Source organism: Canis aureus, chromosome 19 (genome assembly GCF_053574225.1).
Source record: "Canis aureus isolate CA01 chromosome 19, VMU_Caureus_v.1.0, whole genome shotgun sequence".
NCBI lineage: Eukaryota > Metazoa > Chordata > Mammalia > Carnivora > Canidae > Canis > Canis aureus.
The window spans coordinates 44040807-44057950 of record NC_135629.1 but is presented as its reverse complement, the minus strand read 5'-3'; the positions used below and the strand labels follow the sequence as shown (position 1 = coordinate 44057950).

The window sequence follows — 17144 nt, the reverse complement described above, 5'->3', positions numbered from 1 at the left end:
TCCCTCATGGAGAAGAGGATGCCTCATTGGCAGAAGCAAAGACAGGGAAAGCCCTCGGGGATGGTGGGTCTGTGAGCTGGGGAGAAGGCCAGGCTCTGCCTCTGAGAGGGTTGGGGGCAGGCAGGGCATCTAACGGGGGTTGAGGGGGGTCATCCCATTCACATCACTTGCTGGATGAAGTGGCTTCACCTTGTGTGCCTCAGCTTCCCCATCTGTTAAATGGGCACAGAGTGGTTATACACGCACCTCACAGGGTTGTGGGAGGATGAACAGGTTGGCTCAGTGGATTGCGTAGCTCATCACCTGGCATGGGGTGAGAGCTTAGTCAGCGGGAGCGTTCATTGTTCGTAGCTATCACAGGGCTGCCCTTGTGTCGCTGGGTGGCCATGGATGAGACGGAGGTAGTGCTCATGGCCAGGGGCCCATCAGGCAACAGTTGGCAAAGTCTCAGAGAACAAAGCTGAGGCCCTGGACCGAGGCTGTGAGTAATGAGGGGAGGTGGCAAAGATGGAAGCTTGCAAGGCCACCAGATGGGGACCAGAAGACTTTTCGCAAGTCAAATGGCCACTACTTGAGGTGATTTGAAAGAGCTTCTTCCCCTGTGGACCCCTGAAGGCCAAGTCCAGTGTGGAATCCCACCTGGGCTTCTGTTGTCCATTTACCTGGTGCCTCATGCCAGGAGGTGGAGTGCTTTGGAGACCCCCTCACTCTAAGGAACTGCCCTGGGTTAGGCAACTAAAGGGAAGGCCCGGGGAGCCAGAAGCCGTGAGAAGGTGTCCAGGCCATGTGGGAATGCCCACTGGGCTCCCTGGCCACATCCAGGTCACTTGCCCCACCCTCAGGCCCAACTAGGGACAAAAATGACTCAGCCCCTGGACAGGCCTCACCAGGGACAGCTGAGAGTCAGCCCCCAGGCTCCACGGAGGCACTCGGTCTAAAAGTAGGGTCATGGTGCCCAGGCCATGTATAGAAGAGGACATCTCACACTGGCTCCTTCCATCGTGGCCAGGAGTCCAAACAAAGGGGCATAATAAGGGAGTGACCTTCAGACAGGTTATCTCCCTCAGCCATCCAGAGAATTCCATCCTTAAAGAAGAGAAAACTGAAGTCCAGGCCTGAGAGTCTGCATGAGAGCATGTGCTCTCTCCCCACACGCCCCATCACAGCAAGTGGCTAAAGAGCCCTTGCCCTGGGCCACTCTTCCCTGGGTCAGAACCAAGAGCCAGAGCTGGAGCCGGGACTCATTACCACTCCCAGTTCTGAGAATGCGTTTTGGGGCCCCCAGGATCTGAAGAAGGGCACAGCTTTGATGTGACAGGGTGGGGTGTCTTTTCTGAGGTCTTGGTCAAAGCAAGCATGTGTTCATGAAAGAAGGCGGCTTCTAGTGGCTTAGAAACAAGGTGGTGGGAGGACGGGGTGGCAGGGGGCACAGTCCTTTGACTAGCAGCCCCAGTTCATAGCTTTAGGACACCAACACCCTGCATCCAGGAGGCTTTTTTAGGAGAATCATATTTTAGAATTATTTCAGGACACAATGTTTTATCTTATTGGGCCCCCACCAGTGATGTAGGTTGATACAACCAAGAAAAATGCCACTGAGTTCTTAGTAAATCTGAAAAAATGAAGTTGGGTCATGAGGGACACCTGATAGGCTTTGGTTGAAACCTACAAAATGATTCCTGATAACTTTTCATAATACAATGTCTATATTTTCCCAGTAAAAAAAAAAACAAGACCAAGACAGGAACATTAGGGGCACCAGGGTGGCTCAGTGGTTGAGCATCTGCCTTCTGCTCAGGGTGTGATCCCGGGGATCAAGTCCCGCATTCAGTGCCCCACAGGGAGCCTGCTTCTCCCTGTGCCTATGTCTCGGCCTCTGTGTGTGTCTCTCATGAATAAATAAACAAAATCTTGGTGAGGGGAGAAAGAGCACAAATGAAAGAAATGCAAGTGTTCCTACAGGAGCGGTGGGATGGAGGATCTAAAGCAAGGCTGTTCAGAAGCTCCCACACCCAGTGCCGATATCTATTCATATTTGCTGTGAATTTTGTCCTCACTGAACAGTACTTGGTGAATACCCACCGATGTCTGGAACCAGACGGACCCCGTTCTCGGCAAGGCTGAGTTAAAGTGATGTGGGTCCAGTTTCCCAGTCCCCATTCTTGGGTGCCCCATTTCGGAGCCAGGCCCCCAGCCAGGAGGTTGCCTGCCATCCCCAGGAGCCGGGGTTAAATCCTCACGGTGACACCCCCCTGTGAGCAGAACTTAGACTCGGTCCCCAGTGACCCAACCATCCCTCTCCCCCTGGAAGCCGCTGAGGGTCTTGAGCTAACCACCAGCACAGCTGGTATGGGGTGGCGCTCAGGAGGCACAGGTGCGCACTCGGGGCTGGGGCGCCCGCATCCTCTCTCCCCCCTGGTCTGTGGTTTACGGGCGTTAATCCTGTCCTCACTGCCCTCCATCCTCTGGGGAAGCTGGTGCTTGTGTCTTCCTGCCTTCCCGCACAGATGCTGCCGTCTACAGGAAGCGGGCGTTGGCCTGGGGCCACCTGCCACTCTCAGGACCGCTCCTCATGTCTCTGTCTCTGTTCTTCTCCCTCCCAGATCAACAACAAAGCCTGCGGCAAAATCCCTGTGCCCCAAGGAGTCGCGCAGGACCAGGACAAGGTCCATGAACTTGTCCTCCAAAGCGAGCTGGGTGTCAAGCTCTTGCAGGGGCGAAGCATCAAGAAGGCTTTCCTGTCCCCCAGAACGGCCCTCATCAACTTTCTGGTGCAGGACTGACTACAGGAGGGCGGCCTCTGAGGAAGGAGGGGGCCTCCTTCCCACTGCTGCAGGGGAGGAAGGCTTGGGAGTGTGCTGGCCCAGGGCGGGGGAAGCAACAGATGTCCTCCTGCTCTGACATGGGCTTGGGCAGTGAGCCTGTGTGGCGGGGCCGGTGCAGGGGTGAGGGTGGGTGTGGACAGAGGAGGAGGGCAAGCAGGGGCAGAGGGCTTGGGCAACCACTGCAGGTGGAGGAAGCCAGCTGACGCAGGTGAAGCCACCAGAGGAACTGCTGGGTGTCCCCTGGGGGTCTACAGGAAGGCAAGAAGAGAAGCAAGTGAGAATGAACGAGGTGCCTCTTGAGCAGCCTGGGAGCTCTGACTCCTAGAAATTGTGCTGCCTTAGGCACACCCCGGAAACATGAGAGTAAACTGAGGACCCACACCCGGCACAGGAGCAGTATGGACAGCCAGTGTTAAACGGGTGACGGCTTGGGCATCAGTGCAGATGGTCTACTCACTCTCAGGCTGGACGGGGGAGCCATTTGGATCGTGTCCAGATGTCCAGCATGTGGCGAGCCCGCTGCAATCTGCAGAAGCTGCTCTGAGCCCGGTCCTGCAGGCGTCCCCGCTGCCGGGCCTGCTCTGCTGCTGACACACGGGCTCTTGGGCGAAGCATGGCTTCCAACTCCCTCGGGATGAAAAATGTGCTGCGGCGTGAAGCAGAACCACGCTGGTTCTGAGCTCAGCTGGAGCCGATCCCAGGCCCACCGCAGCCCCACGGGGAGGCTGCTCATGTGGGCCCCAGATGGCCCGACGTTGCTGTGTCCCCAGCGCCTCTCGTTAGCCAGAGCGAGCTTGCCCCAGGCGAGTGGGCCGATGCCACCGAGCGCTGCCTCCGCGTTCGAGCCACCACTGCCGTCTGGCTGCCAGCGAGGTTGTCCGTGCATTAGGGTAATCTGGTTTTATGTGAAGTCAACAATTAGGTGCTCTTACCAGAACTGGCCTGAGCCACTGATGAATGCTTATTGGGGAAGTGGAGGAGAATGCAGCCATTCTGCGCCCCTGAAAATCTCTATTATTTTTCCAAAGTAGCCTCACATGTGGCTACAGCTGAGCAGCTAACAGATGACTTTTTTTTAACGCAATAAAATGTTTGTCATGTATGACTTTGGGACATATGTGTGATCTTGCTATAGCCACCATATTTCCAATTCTAGGAGTTAATCAGGAACAGATTGAGGTGCTCCATTGTCATCAGAAGCACCGGCTCTGGGCCTGACTCCACCCGGAAAGTCACAAAGTGAGGTGTGTGCCGGACTTCCAGAATGCGGTATACAACGCTTGTTCAGGCCCCTTAGCAACAGCAGCAGTTAAGTTACTGATTCTCAATACAGCCTGGCTGGTCCGAAGGTAGTGAGTTATCTCAATTGATTGTTCACAGTTACAGATCAACTTAATACAGCCTGGTCCCCATGTCCCGAAATTCCGATTTAATTACTTTAAGGTGTATTTGGGCCTCAAGGAGCTTTAAAAGCTGCATGGGTGATTCTAACCGGCAGCAAGTTTTGAGCGCCACTGGGTTAACTGATGGATTTGAACCATAATGTCTAACGAGCCCGTCCTCTCCCTATCTTCAGCTTCACTGAGAGGAGTCTGGTGTAGGGACCCAAACATGAAGGAGGAAAGCTAGGAAAGACGAGGCCCAGAACGGGAGGCAGGACCAGAACTCCCCAGCAGGTGCTTAGATGCTCCCGAGCTGACCCGGGTGCACACAGTCCCATTCTACAGCCTGTGTAGGTTCAACATAAGCTAGTGGATGAGGATATTTGATACAGGGAGGGAGCCTCAAGTGTTTTTGCTTGATTGTCCTATTTCTTCCTAAAGTAAGCTGAGTGGCCTGGAACCTGCCACAGGGTAAGGGCAGGGAGCCCTTGATCTGCACATAATCTGGCCAGAGCAATGGGCCATTAAAGCCTCAAGGCTGCTGGGCTAACTGGTCTTGCCTTTGGAGAACTTTTCTTCTCCAAAGAGGATAAACCTTTGGAAAACAAGAGCTCCTGGGATGCCTGGATGGCTCAGTGGTTGAGCATCTGCCTTCAGCTCAGGGCGTGACCCCAGGGTCCGGGATTGAGTCCCACATCGCACTCCCTGCATGGAGCCTGCTTCTCTCTCTGCCTGTGTCTCTGCCTCTCTCTGCGTCTTTAAAAAAAGAAGAAGAAGAAAACAAGAGCTCCTTGGTACTAGTGGAGATGGTTGGTATAAAGGAACAATGGAACAGAACGCTAATCCCTGGGGGCAGGGAGGTGGGGTGGGGAATGATCTCAGTCCTTTATTAACTACTTTGATTAGGTCAAAAACTGGACTCAACAGGTTCCCTTGCATTATGTCATTTAACTCCCACAGAAACCCTAGAGGGAGGGTATTAGCTTCATAAATACGAAGAAGCTTGGGCTCTGAGGTTCAATGATTTGCTCTGATTCCACAGCAGAAAAGTAGAACTGGGATCCAAACCCACATCTGGCCTCCGAATCCCCTGATGCCTCCCTACTGTGTTTGCCCGTGCCCCCGGCCCCCACCTCGTAACTGGCCTTGTGCAGGGAAGGAGAGTGGCTGAGGTTGTGAGAACATGGTGTGGCTTCCGTAGGGCTGGAGGCAGAGGTTGAGGCCACATCGGTGGATTGCCCAGGTTCACGGGCGATGGCAGGGTTACTGCTGTCAAGCGAGTGAGTTACGAAGCAGGCTTACGCATAGAGGAGGCGGCGCCTGGGAAGCCCCATGACAGATGCCACTGCAGTAGGCGCCAACTGCCTGCCAAGGAAAATGAAATTGATCTCTGACACCCTGAAACAATAAATGAGCTGGAAAAAAAGGCTTAGACATGCTTCCTCCCAACCCAACTACACACCCTTCGGGAGCTGGTTAAGGAAAATAGGGTGCAGCCAGTTAATGGAAGGAAAAGCAGCCAACCAAAGATGGTTTATAAAAAAAAAAAAAAAAAAAAAAGTAATGTGACATCTTTCTCATGAATAAATCAGAATATTTACACAATGTGATCCTGACCTGATAATTTTTTAAAATTCCAACCAACCCTAACCTTTACGCAGAGAGGAGATTTGCCCACAAATCATTGGTTGGGAGTCCTACAAGTAATTTTTTCCTTCTCTCCACTTTTTTGCATATTCTAACTTGTGTTGGCCATGCAGTATTTCAATAATGGGGGAAATATATCAAAATGTGCAATTATGTGAAGATCCAAATGAGCTAAAAGCCTGTCCCCCTTGATTTTTCTTGTTTTTTTTCCCCCCCTTGATTTTTCTTTTTTTTTTTTTTTTTCTCCTGCAGTAGCTAGTTGCCAGTTAGGACATGCCCCAACTAGGAGAGCATAGGTTCTTTGTTGTATGCAGTGGAATCTAAAGTGAAAAGCAGCCCCCTAAAGCTGTTGTTTGCAGCCACTCAGTGTGGGCAGGTGTGGGAACCTCCTCAGACTCTTGCAGCCTGAGGACAGAAGAACAGGAGGTAACATTCCCTTCGTGGAACTCTCCTGTTCCCAGTGGATAAACCAATATGGTGGCCAAGGGCGTGAGCTCCGGAGTCAGCCGGACCAAGCTTCTGTGTGACTGTGACGGAGTGACTGTGTCACTTGAAACCTCCGTGACCTAGGCAAGCCCTGGAATGTCTCTGATCCTTTGTTTTCTCAACTATAAAACAGGAGTAAAAATAATGCCTTGGGGTATGAGGATAAAGTGAGAGAATGTGTGCAAAGCACATGGCACGGAATAAGCTCGCAATAAATGAGAACGCCTTATTATGAGTAATCTTGCCTGAGTAAGAATAAGCTAATGGTCTAGAATGGGATTATCTTTGGTCAGAAAGTAGAGAACATTTAGAAAAATATGCATCCCAGGCCTGTTGAGGAAAAAGATTTAAACTGTAAACTTGGAGGAATTTTAATCTCATTGGGTAGAATCAGCCCTACTATTTGGTATTTTCACCTCCTGTCCTGAAAACTTTGTATTATCCGCTTCCTTGATTCCATGCCTGCTGGTTTGTTTCTTGGAGCTTCATCTAGGTGACAGTGATCTCTCTGGTGCTGGAGATCCACTTTTCCTTAAATGGTAGCCCCACCACAGACAGCCTGCCAGGGGCCTGGGAAGCTCCCAACCTTGTTCTGGCCCCATTGTGGCCATTCACTTTTGTCCCAGGACACACTAGATTGTGACATGGGGAAGAACAGAGCAAGGGACAAAAAGCCAAGAGCTGGAAACCATACGTGTGAGCCTAGCCTCAGCCCTTCGATCAAGTCTGGTTCAGGTGGGGTGGCCTGCCTAGGGCACCCAGAGTAGAAGTTTTCCCGAGTGGCCTCTGCGCCCTTCCCTCCGCAGCAGCTACAGGAAAGAGAGCCTGTGTTGTGCTGGGGATGCCTCTTGACAGAGTGGAGCAGCCTTGGGTTGGGGTTTACTGATTGGTGGGCTGAGGCTGCTGGGGGCAATGGTCCAGGGTGTGAGCTGGAGGTTTGGGGGCACATAGAGTAGTCCACCAGAGACCTGGCAGGTCTTTCATGGCCCAGGGGCCCCATGGCAGGCCAGTGCTCAGGTAATATGGCCTCTAAACCCAAAGTGGGGTATCAGAAGTTTTCATTTACAGGTGGTTTGGCTCCTGAACTGAGCCACAGAGGAGGGGTTATGAGGTCACTAGTGCCCATGGACATGCCACAGTGAGCAACAGGCCTGCAACACTCCTGCTGGGCCAGGGTTGGTCACCACAGACCACAGGTCAGAGAGGGCATGGTCCCTGCACCAGCTGGCCTTCCCCCCAGCTGCCCTCCTCAGCCTTCCTCCTCCTGGGAGAGAAGGGAAGGGGCAGCCATGCTTCCAGGGTCATTTTTTTTTTTTTCTAAAGATTTTATTTATTCATGAAAGACACAGGCAGAGGGAGAAGCAGGCTCCATGCAGGGAGCCTGATGTGGGACTTGATCCTGGGTCTCCAGGATCACTCCCTGAGCCAAAGGTGGACGCTCAACCGCTGAGCCACCCAGGCCTCCCTCCAGGGTCATGTTGTGCGCCAAACGCCATTGCAGAGGCTTTGTCGCTACTCTGGAATTCGTACATCGAAGCAACAAAGTAAGAATTATGACCCACTTCCTATAAATAAGGACAGAAGCCTAGAAATGTCTAGAAACCTACCTAAGTCGTCCTGGGTCTGCCTTTCTGTCCCCGGCTCCTGCTTCCTCTGCAGCACCAACCTGCCTACCTGGGAGGCAAGATGTGGGATGTCTCGCGGTGGGGGTGGGGGGGAGTACAGCCCATTTCTTGCTCTTTCTATCCAGAGAATTCTAAACTGGAGCTCTGGCATGTTGTGTGGCCCTGCAGACTTGTCCTGCCTTGCAGAAGGGGCTGGGCTTTTGTGCTTGAATCTGTCCATCACTGGCTGCGGGTCACTTCTGGGTGTGGAGGTGAGAACTTTCTAGGCATCTGGGGATGAAGGGACCCCCTTCCTTGGCTCAGGGAAAGTCTCCCAAGATGGGGCACAGCTGAGCCCTCAGCAGCCACCCTGCAGAGCAGCTGGGAACAGCCGCCAGCCTGTGAAGAGGATTGATCGGAGCACCCACGGCGACCACCCGGAGAGAGAAGGCGACAGTCCAGGCCCGAGGAGCAGCGAGCCTGTGGGTGAGCAAAGGCTCGAGGCAGCAGCCAGACTCGGAGAAGTGGAATGCGGCGGGATGGAGTCTGAACAAGCCTGGCCACCCCTGGCCTCCTCGCGCCAACGTGCCGCTGGCTCCCGGGCGGTGGGTGAGACCGACCAGGAGGCCTTACTGTCCCCCTCCTGCTGGTGACCAAGCTGTGGCTCGAACAGGCTGGGGCTTGCTTGAGACCGTGACCGTAAGTGACGAAGCATCTTGCCTCTGCTCTGTGCCCAGTCCACTCGCAGCACCCCTCCCCTCCTCTGTAGGCCCAGCCTGGGGCTCCCGGCAGCAAAATTCAGCTCAGGACGGAAATCCCCCCGATGCACGAGCCCCACCGCACCCTGTAGGCCAGGGGAAGGCACAGGGTAGACAGAATGAGAAGGATCTGCTCTCCCCTTTCTCCCTGGGAGGCTGACGAGCAGAAACATCTGTTCCGTGGGCTGGGTCCCTGTCCGACCCTCCGAGGGTGGGCGGCTAGAGGATCTCATCCAAGCCGATGAGTTTGGAGATTGGAATCTGGGATGACCGACAGTGAGCAAGGGGGGGATCCCCCCGAGGGCGAGTGGGTGGGTGGGCATTGCTGGTGCTGGCGGGAAGGGGAGAGCCTGCAACACCCAGGGAAAGGCCAGTCCTGGGGGCAGAGGCCCCAGATGCAAGGGTGGGGCCGCTCCAGGCTTCCACTGTATCTTGGGGCCACCCGCCCGCATGGGGGAGGAGCGCAAGGAGAGGGAGGCCCTGCAGGGGAGGTGGTGGCCAGGTCTGCTGAAGTCACCCAGCTGGCCTGGGACCCAACACTCATGACTCACCTCCCCAGCCTCAAGCCCTGAACTTGAATTTCCGTTCCTGTCGGGCCTCTGGAAGAGCGTTGCCCGTGCCAGACACTCAGGGTGTGGGAGCCCCAGTCTGGGATCCCCTAATACTAGCAATGATAATATTGACCATTTATCGCAAACCAATTACATGGCAGGCCCCGTTCTGACGACTTTACCTCCGAAGGGGCCTTGCTCATTCCACACGGGAGAAGAGGGCAGAGCCGTGATTCTGACCCTGTCCCACCAAATCTCCGATCATCCCAAGGCACCCCCGCTTCCTGACCTGCAGCCCAGAAGGGTAGGCACATCCCCCGTGGCCTGAGGCACCAACTCAGCGAGTGCCCACGGAGAGAGGTCTGGGCGCTCTCCGAGCCTGGGACTGACCCCTCCCGAGGGGCCACCACCTCTGGCAGGCCGACCGAGCCTCCTTTGGGCTCCATCACGGGGACCTAGAAGTCAGGGAGTCCACTTGCTCAACCCACGTGCCACTAGGGAAATGCCGCAGAAGGAGGTGGGGGACACATGGCCTGGGCTGACCTCAGGGCGCAACAGAAGGACCTCATCTGGGATCAGAGCTTGGCTGCCCTTGGCCCCTTCCAGAGGAGACCCCCCACCCCCCCCCACACCACTGCAGCTGCACCCCCATGGGCTGCCCGCAGGACCAGGAGAGAACTGTGTCCTGGGGAAGGATTCCCCTCCCTCAGACAGGGAGGTGATGGGGGCGCATGCAAAGGGTGTAGTGAACACTGTGGGGTTCGCCGGGGAGGCAGGGCCACCCAAAGATTGATGACATTCCCTGGGTCTGGCGTGTCACTCATCAGGAGAAGGCAAGCTTCCCTTTCCACTAGAAATAGAGCCAAGGTGGGCCAGGGAGCCTTTGTCTAGGGGGGTCCAGAGGGGCCCCCCGTCCGTGGGCAGGACACCAGGGCGGCCACTGTGCAGAAATAGGCTGGAAGAAGTAGCTGAGAAGCGGGGGCCCTGGGCCAAGTGTCACCTACTATCTCCAGTAGTAGTTATCAATAAACTTCTTCATGGTCACTTAAAAAAACAAAAAGAAAGAAAAGAAACTAAGACATTAAGTTTTTTTTTTTAATTTATTTAAGAGAGAACACGAGACAGAGCGAACAAGCATGAGCTGGGGGATAGGAGGGGCAGGGGGAGAAGCAGGCTCCCCACTGAGCAGGGAGCCTGATGCAGGACTCGATCCCAGGACCCCAGGATCACAACCTGAGCCGAAGCCAGATGCTCAACCGCTGAGCCACCCAGGCATCCCACATCTTAGTTTTCTGTTAATAGTTTGACTATTATGAACTCAATATGACCCCCCGAAATTCATATGTTGGAAGCCTGTCCCCGCCAAGTAATGGTGCAAGGAGGCAGGGCCACTGGGAGGCGATGGCATGTGATGGGGTCCTGGGGTAGGCCCCCGTCAGTGGCATCAGTGCCCTCGGGGGAATCTCAGAGAGCTCGCCTCCCTGCACAGAGAGGGGCGGGAGCCCAAGGAGAAGCGGGGGTCTGCAGCCCGGGAAGGCTGCCGTCACCGGAGCTCGGCCGTGGCGGGACCCCGATCTCAGACACGCGTTCCCGGAACCGTGAGGAATAAATTTCTGTTGTTCATAAGCCCCCCGGTCTGTGGCACTTTGTCCCAGCGGCCGACAAAGACGGCGGTCACCACGTCCGTCATCAGCGAACCGGCAAGCATCCCAGGGAGTACAGTGGCCTCTCGGGGCCCCCTTGGAGAGGGGCCGAGACCTCCTAGTCACCGGTTCCTCCCTTATTGCCTACAACCCCGTCCCCGCGCACCGATGCCTTGCTTGTCTGCTAGCCATCCTGGTCGCCGTGCATCTTTACAAATAAAAATGCCTAGAGGGGCGCCTGGGTGGCTCAGTCGGCTGAGCATCTGCCTTCGGCTCAGGTCATGATCTGGGGTCCCCGGATCGAGCCCCGCTGAGCAGGGAGTCTGCTTCCCTCTCCCTCTGCCTGCTGCTCCCCCTGCTTGTGCTTTCTCTCTCTGTCAAATAAATAAATAAAATCTTTAAAAAAATAAAATTGTAGGTATCGGCTAACTGATAAGTGTAACCTCTAAGGCCCGAAACCTCCGCGGTCTCACAGCAAACCTTGTTTCGCATTCCCAGAACTCTAATCCTGGGAGAAGGAGCAGCGGAGGGGGCCCTGTTCCGCGCTCCGGCCTGTGGGAGGGACCCAGGGGCCGCGGCTCCGTCATGCTGGGCTCCTGCTTTCAGGGTCACCCTGGACACTGACATCCAGCCCGAGGGGCGGGGAGGGAGGGAGCCGTGCCCCAGGGAGCTTTTCACGTGCCAGGTCTGGAAGGGCCATGCGTCTCTTCCACCACCCTGTCCTGGCCTGAATGCGGTCACCCGGCCTCGGGGGCAGGGGGGCTTCTGGGAAGCATGGGGGGAGGGGGACCCAAGCATGTGGTGGGCCCTGGCTGCCTTGCCCCCGAGGCTTCAGCCCCAAACCCAGCTCATCTGTGTGTCTCTTCTTGATCTCCATGTCTGCTGAGCCCTGGGCTTCCAGACCTCCCCCGAGGACAGCCGCAGGCCGTCGGAGTCCGGGGGGCGGGGGGAAGGGGCGATCCCGCCTGCGGCCACAGCCCCGTCCCCCTGCCCCCTGCCCCGCCCCATGGACATGCGAGAAACCACAGGCCCGGTGGGGCCTCAGCAGGTGGGCGGCTGCCTCGGCTCAGGCTGTGATCCCCGAGGCCGCACAGGGCCCCCCGCAGGGAGCCTGCGTCTCCCTCTGCCTGTGTCTCTGCCTCTCTCCGTCTCTCATGAATAAATAAATAAAATCTTAAAAAAAAAAAAAAGCAAGAAAAGAAACCACAGGCCTGCGGTGTGCCGTCTGGTCAAGGCCGATTTTTACCGCAAAGGTCGGTTGGCGGGTCCCGTGAGGCCCACACGCTGGTTTGCGGAGGTGACTTGGAAGGTCTGTTGGTCTGGAGTGTGCGGGACACCCTGAAGGGGAGAGAAAGGCGGGGGTCCCGATGCCCCGCGGGGAACCCGGGCGACTTCAGGTTCTGCTCCTGAAGGGTCGTGGTCATTCAGAGTGGAAATGTGGCACGTCCCCGGGTGTGTCACTGTTCTGGTCCCGGAGATCTACGCCTCAGCCCTGCCTGCCTCCACCTCCACACACACACACACACACACACCCCACGTACCATATACTAGCACAGCACACACATACCACACACACTATACACACATACACACCCATAGCCCACACCACACGCCTACACCCAATACTATACGCATTTATTACCGATACACACACACCCCACATGCATATACTACACACAGCACATACGCACAGACCACGTCTCACATACCGAACACACCTCACATGCACCGACCATATACACACGTACCACATACACGCCACATTCACCACACGTGCATACATGTATCACACACGCAAAACACACGGCACAGACGCTCACCACACACACACCACGGCCAAGGGCCTGCTCTGGGGGCGGGTCCCTGGTCATTTATTCCTGCCTGATGGAGGAGAGCCCCACAGCCACGGGATGAGGGGCCGCGGGGAGGGCAGGTCAGTCATGAGAATGGGTGCGAGTCCCAGCTGACAGTCAAGGACGTGCCGGAGGCAGGGGCCACTGTGGACCATTACACATGGGGGCCCCATCCTCACCAGTGCTCAGGGGACCTCACCATCACCAGAGGCATCGAATCTTGGGGGCTGGGGCAGCCCGGGTGGCTCAGCGGTTTAGCACCGCCTTTGTCCCAGGGCCTGATCCTGGAGACGGGGGATCGAGTCCCACATCGGGCTCCCTGCATGGAGCCTGCTGCTCCCTCTGCCTGTGTCTCTGCCTCTGTGTGTGTGTGTGTGTGTGTGTCTCAGGAATAAATAAATAAAATCTTAAAAAAAAAAAAAGAAATCTTGGGGGCTCCCCCCGACAGCACCCACCTGTGGTGGACGCCCTTTGTATTGTTAATAAAAGCGAATAATAGTAATCAGGGCACCACCTGTACTGGCCGCTGCGTATCAACCATTAATTTTCTTCGGCGAGACACTGAACCGGACAAACGGCCTGGCAGGTGGGGCAGAGGACTCTGGAGCTCGGCTTGCTGGGAGTCCCAGCCCTACGGCTTCCCGACCCCGAGAGCTTGGCGGGTCGCTTGCCCTTCCTGAAGCTCATTTCCTCACCTGGGCCTGGGATACCAGCTCCACCTTGACGTTATCGTGAGCAGGCTAAGGTATGCGAAAAGGCTGAGAGCTGGCCAGTACTCTCACAACTGTACGCTTATCACACCAAATACTAAAACCAGAAAAGCCAGTTGTGCCTCACCCAGCCTGGGCTCCATCTACCTCCTCACGATTTCCCCCTTTCCACGGGGCAACCACCAGGCTGGGGGTGGGGGTGCGTGTGGGCTCTGGTGCACAGTAAGTGCTTAGCACACACGAGCTCCCTTCTGCTCCCCTCTCCCCACACTCCTGGCAACAGGTCCATTCCTTTGGGGTATGACTGCCACAGTGGGTTGCAAGTCTGTGTCTCACCCTACATGGCCCGTGGAGAGGCTTCTGTGGGGCAGCTGGGGAACATCCTAATGCTATGTGCATTTGGATGGTGGCATGCTCCAAAGACCTGCCTATTTTTTTTCTGGGAGAGTGGAAAGAGTACAAAATGCCTAGGCTGTCCCTTCTGTAAGGTTACTGGTATGGTTGTGTAGGTTGTACACTGCACAAAGGTATCTTCAGGGGGCAAGTGGCCAAGCCATGTGCCCAAAGGACTGACTGCCCAGAACAGGCAGTTTTTCTCCTTCATATAAATATGTTATAGAGGTGATCCATGGATTTGCCCCTCAGCCCCTATGCAAAATGTTTTCTGCAGCACCTTTCAGCTTAGATCCTAAGCATCAGGTCAGAATGAGCTAGAAGACTGACCTTCGGCATCGGTCCAAAGTCTTGATGTGATTCCAAGGATCAAGAAGTGGTCACAGACTTCTGGGTGAATCTTGGTGGTGCTGGACAGCTTCGAATTCCGATTCTGGCCCCAGGTGGGCACCACCACCTTGAGCAATTTGCTAAGGACGGCGGAGACGTTTATCTCCTTAGTTACAAAATCGACCCAGCGATGCCAGCTGGTAAGTGAGATGGGCATCCTGGGAGGGAAGACCGCTGAAGGTAGTCTGGGGATATTTTGTGCAATGGAAACCCCTGCGCAGCCCAAACTGACGGTCTGGGGATTTCTTGGCTGGAACAAAAGTGTAACAGCTGGATGATTGCCCGCAGCCTCTGGGCTCAGGCCTCAGTTCTGGCCCCTCTCGCCGGGGCTTTCGTGGGTTCAGGGTGGAGGGTGAGGCACGGGCCGCTCCCAGAGGCAACAGCCCCTTGCACGTCTAGTTTGTGTGGGCTTTAAGCCTCGACTGTCCAGAACCGGGCTGAGCCCAAGGGCCAGGAGCCTGCTGGGGAGGGAGCTTTATAGAATTTTTTTTTTAAGATTTATTTATTTATTTGTTTGTTTGTTTATTTATTTATTTATGATAGACATAGAGAGAGAGAGAGGCAGAGACACAGGAGGAAGGAGAAGCAGGCTCCATGCCAGAAGCCCGATGAGGGACTCGATCCCGGGACTCCAGCATCGCGCCCTGGGCCAAAGGCAGGTGCCAAACCGCTGAGCCACCCAGGGATCCCGGGAGGGAGCTTTAAAGCAAAAGGCCCTGTGGGGTCAGCTGTGAGACAGCAGTGGGGAGCTGCAGGGGGAAGCACGGGGGCGGGGGGGGGGGGGTGCGGTATTTTAAGCCTAGAAAGAAAGAAAGCCGAGGGAGCACGAGGTGATGCAATAATCAGGGCCCAGAAATCAGGGCCCATTTACCTCTGGGCAGGAATGAAAAGGAACCAAGTGTCCTATTTACCATCACGGTGGGGCCAGAGCCCAAGGGAGCCAGGAAGGGGAGAGGGGTGGGGACAGCCTTATTGGCTCACATACAGCCCGTTGCCTTGGTCGGTGGTTCCGGACCCCGGCTGTCCATCAGGATCATCCTCCGTGGGCCAGAGCTGAACACCACTTGATGGTGCAGTAACGCAGAGATTGGCCAACTACGGCCCACCTCCTGTTTTTATAAATAATTTTATTGGAACACTCCTGTGCTGAATTGTGCATATATTTGTCAGTGGCTACTTTTTTTTTTTTTTTTTGAGATTTTTAATTATTCATGGAGAGAGGCAGAGACATAGGCAGAGGCAGAAGCAGGCTCCCCGCAGGGAGCCTGACACTGGACTTGATCCTGGTATCCCAGGAAAAAGACCTGGGCCGGGGCAGATGCTCAACCACTGAACCACTGAGGCACCCTGTCTGGCTGCTTTTGCACAAAGTTGAGAAGCGGTGACAGAAACTCTATGGCTCCCAGAGGAGCCTAGGATATTTATTATCTGGCTCTGCACAGAGGAAGCTTCTTGACTCTTGGAATAATGGAAGGGGCTGGGAGGGTCCAAAAACTTGAGTTCTGGGGCACCTATTTTCTATCCAGCGACCCCAGGCAAAGCCTTAGCCTCTCCAAGCCTGAGTTTCTAGATCACTCTTAAATTGGATGGTAATGGCCTGCCCAGAATGGTCTACCCAGTTGTCATGAATATTGAATAGATAATATATTTGTTATATTTCTTTATACGATTTTAATGATTATTTTAGACATTTCAGCGTACAAACATAACTGGTAATAATCTTTCTTGAGTTTATTTTGTACCACTTCACATTGTACAAATTGAACTGCTATTCCAGTCCTTTGAGCTACCTCCAAATACTTTTCCTCTCTATGCTGTAAATCCCACATAAATTGCACATTATTTTTGCTTTAAACAGCCAACAGTCTTTAAAGAAACTTTGAAAAAACATTTTATTTATTTATTTATGAGAGACACAGAGAGGCGACACAGGCAGAGGAAGAAGCAGGCTCCATGCAGGGAGCTCGATGTGGGACTCAAACCCGGGATTCCAGGATCACGCCCTGGGCTGAAGGTGGCACTAAACTGCTGAACCACCCAGGCGCCCCTAAATAATTTTTTTTAAGATTTTATTTATTTATTCATGAGAGACACAGAGAGAGAAGCAGAGACACAGGCAGAGGGAGAAGCAGGCTCCACGCAGGAAGCCCAACATGGGACTCGATCCCAAGTCTCCAGGATCACACCCCAGGCTGAAGGCAGCACTGAACCGATAAGCCACCAGGGCTGCCCAGAATTTTTTTTTTTTTTAAGAAAAAATTATCTTTTGTATTTACCCAAACACATACCATTTCTGATGTTCTTGATTCTGACCTTTAATCCAAGATAATTTCCCTTTAGCCTTAAAGAATTATTTCAGGGTTTATAATAGTGGTCCTACTGGCAGCAAATTCTCTCAAGTTTTGTCAGCTTTTGTCTGAAAAAAATTCTTTGCTGTACTTTCACGAGAGACTTCTTGGTTGACACGTTTTTCTTTCAATGTTCTAGATGCCATGCCGCTGGCTTCAGGCCGTCTTCATTTCTGATGACAATGCTTTTGTTGTTCTGTTGAAGACCTTTCCTGTTGAAGCGTCTTTCCTTTGTCTGCTTTGAAGATTATCTCTTTAGCTCTGTATTTCAGCACTTTGAGTTGGATGTGCCTCCATGTGGTTTTCTGTTTTCTTTTTAAGACTTTATCTATTTGACAGAGAAAGAGAGCACAAGCAGGGGGAGCGACAGAGGGAGAGGAGAAGCAGACTCCCCGCTGAGCAGGGAGCTGGATCCTAGGACTCTGGGATCATGACCTGAGCCAAAGGCAGACGCCCAACCAACTGAGCCACCCAGGTGCCCTCGATATGGTTTTCTTTGTCTACACCCTGCTGAGGTTCAGGAGACTCACGGGTCTGTGTTGGGATGACCTGGG

The 17144-nt window shown here is 54.3% G+C and overlaps 1 protein-coding gene across 8 annotated transcripts in view; it reads left to right on the top strand.

The window, feature by feature from the left end:
• LARS2 (leucyl-tRNA synthetase 2, mitochondrial) overlaps positions 1 to 3927 on the top strand; it is a 188978-nt gene extending 185051 nt beyond the window's left edge. For all 8 annotated transcript variants that reach the window (XM_077859188.1, XM_077859189.1, XM_077859191.1 and 5 more), the window contains one exon: positions 2604 to 3927. In XM_077859188.1, coding sequence (XP_077715314.1) covers positions 2604 to 2783 — 180 coding nt within the window. In that variant the 3' untranslated portion in view covers positions 2784 to 3927. The remainder of the gene's footprint in view (positions 1 to 2603) is intronic.
• The last annotated feature ends 13217 nt before the right edge of the window (positions 3928 to 17144 follow it).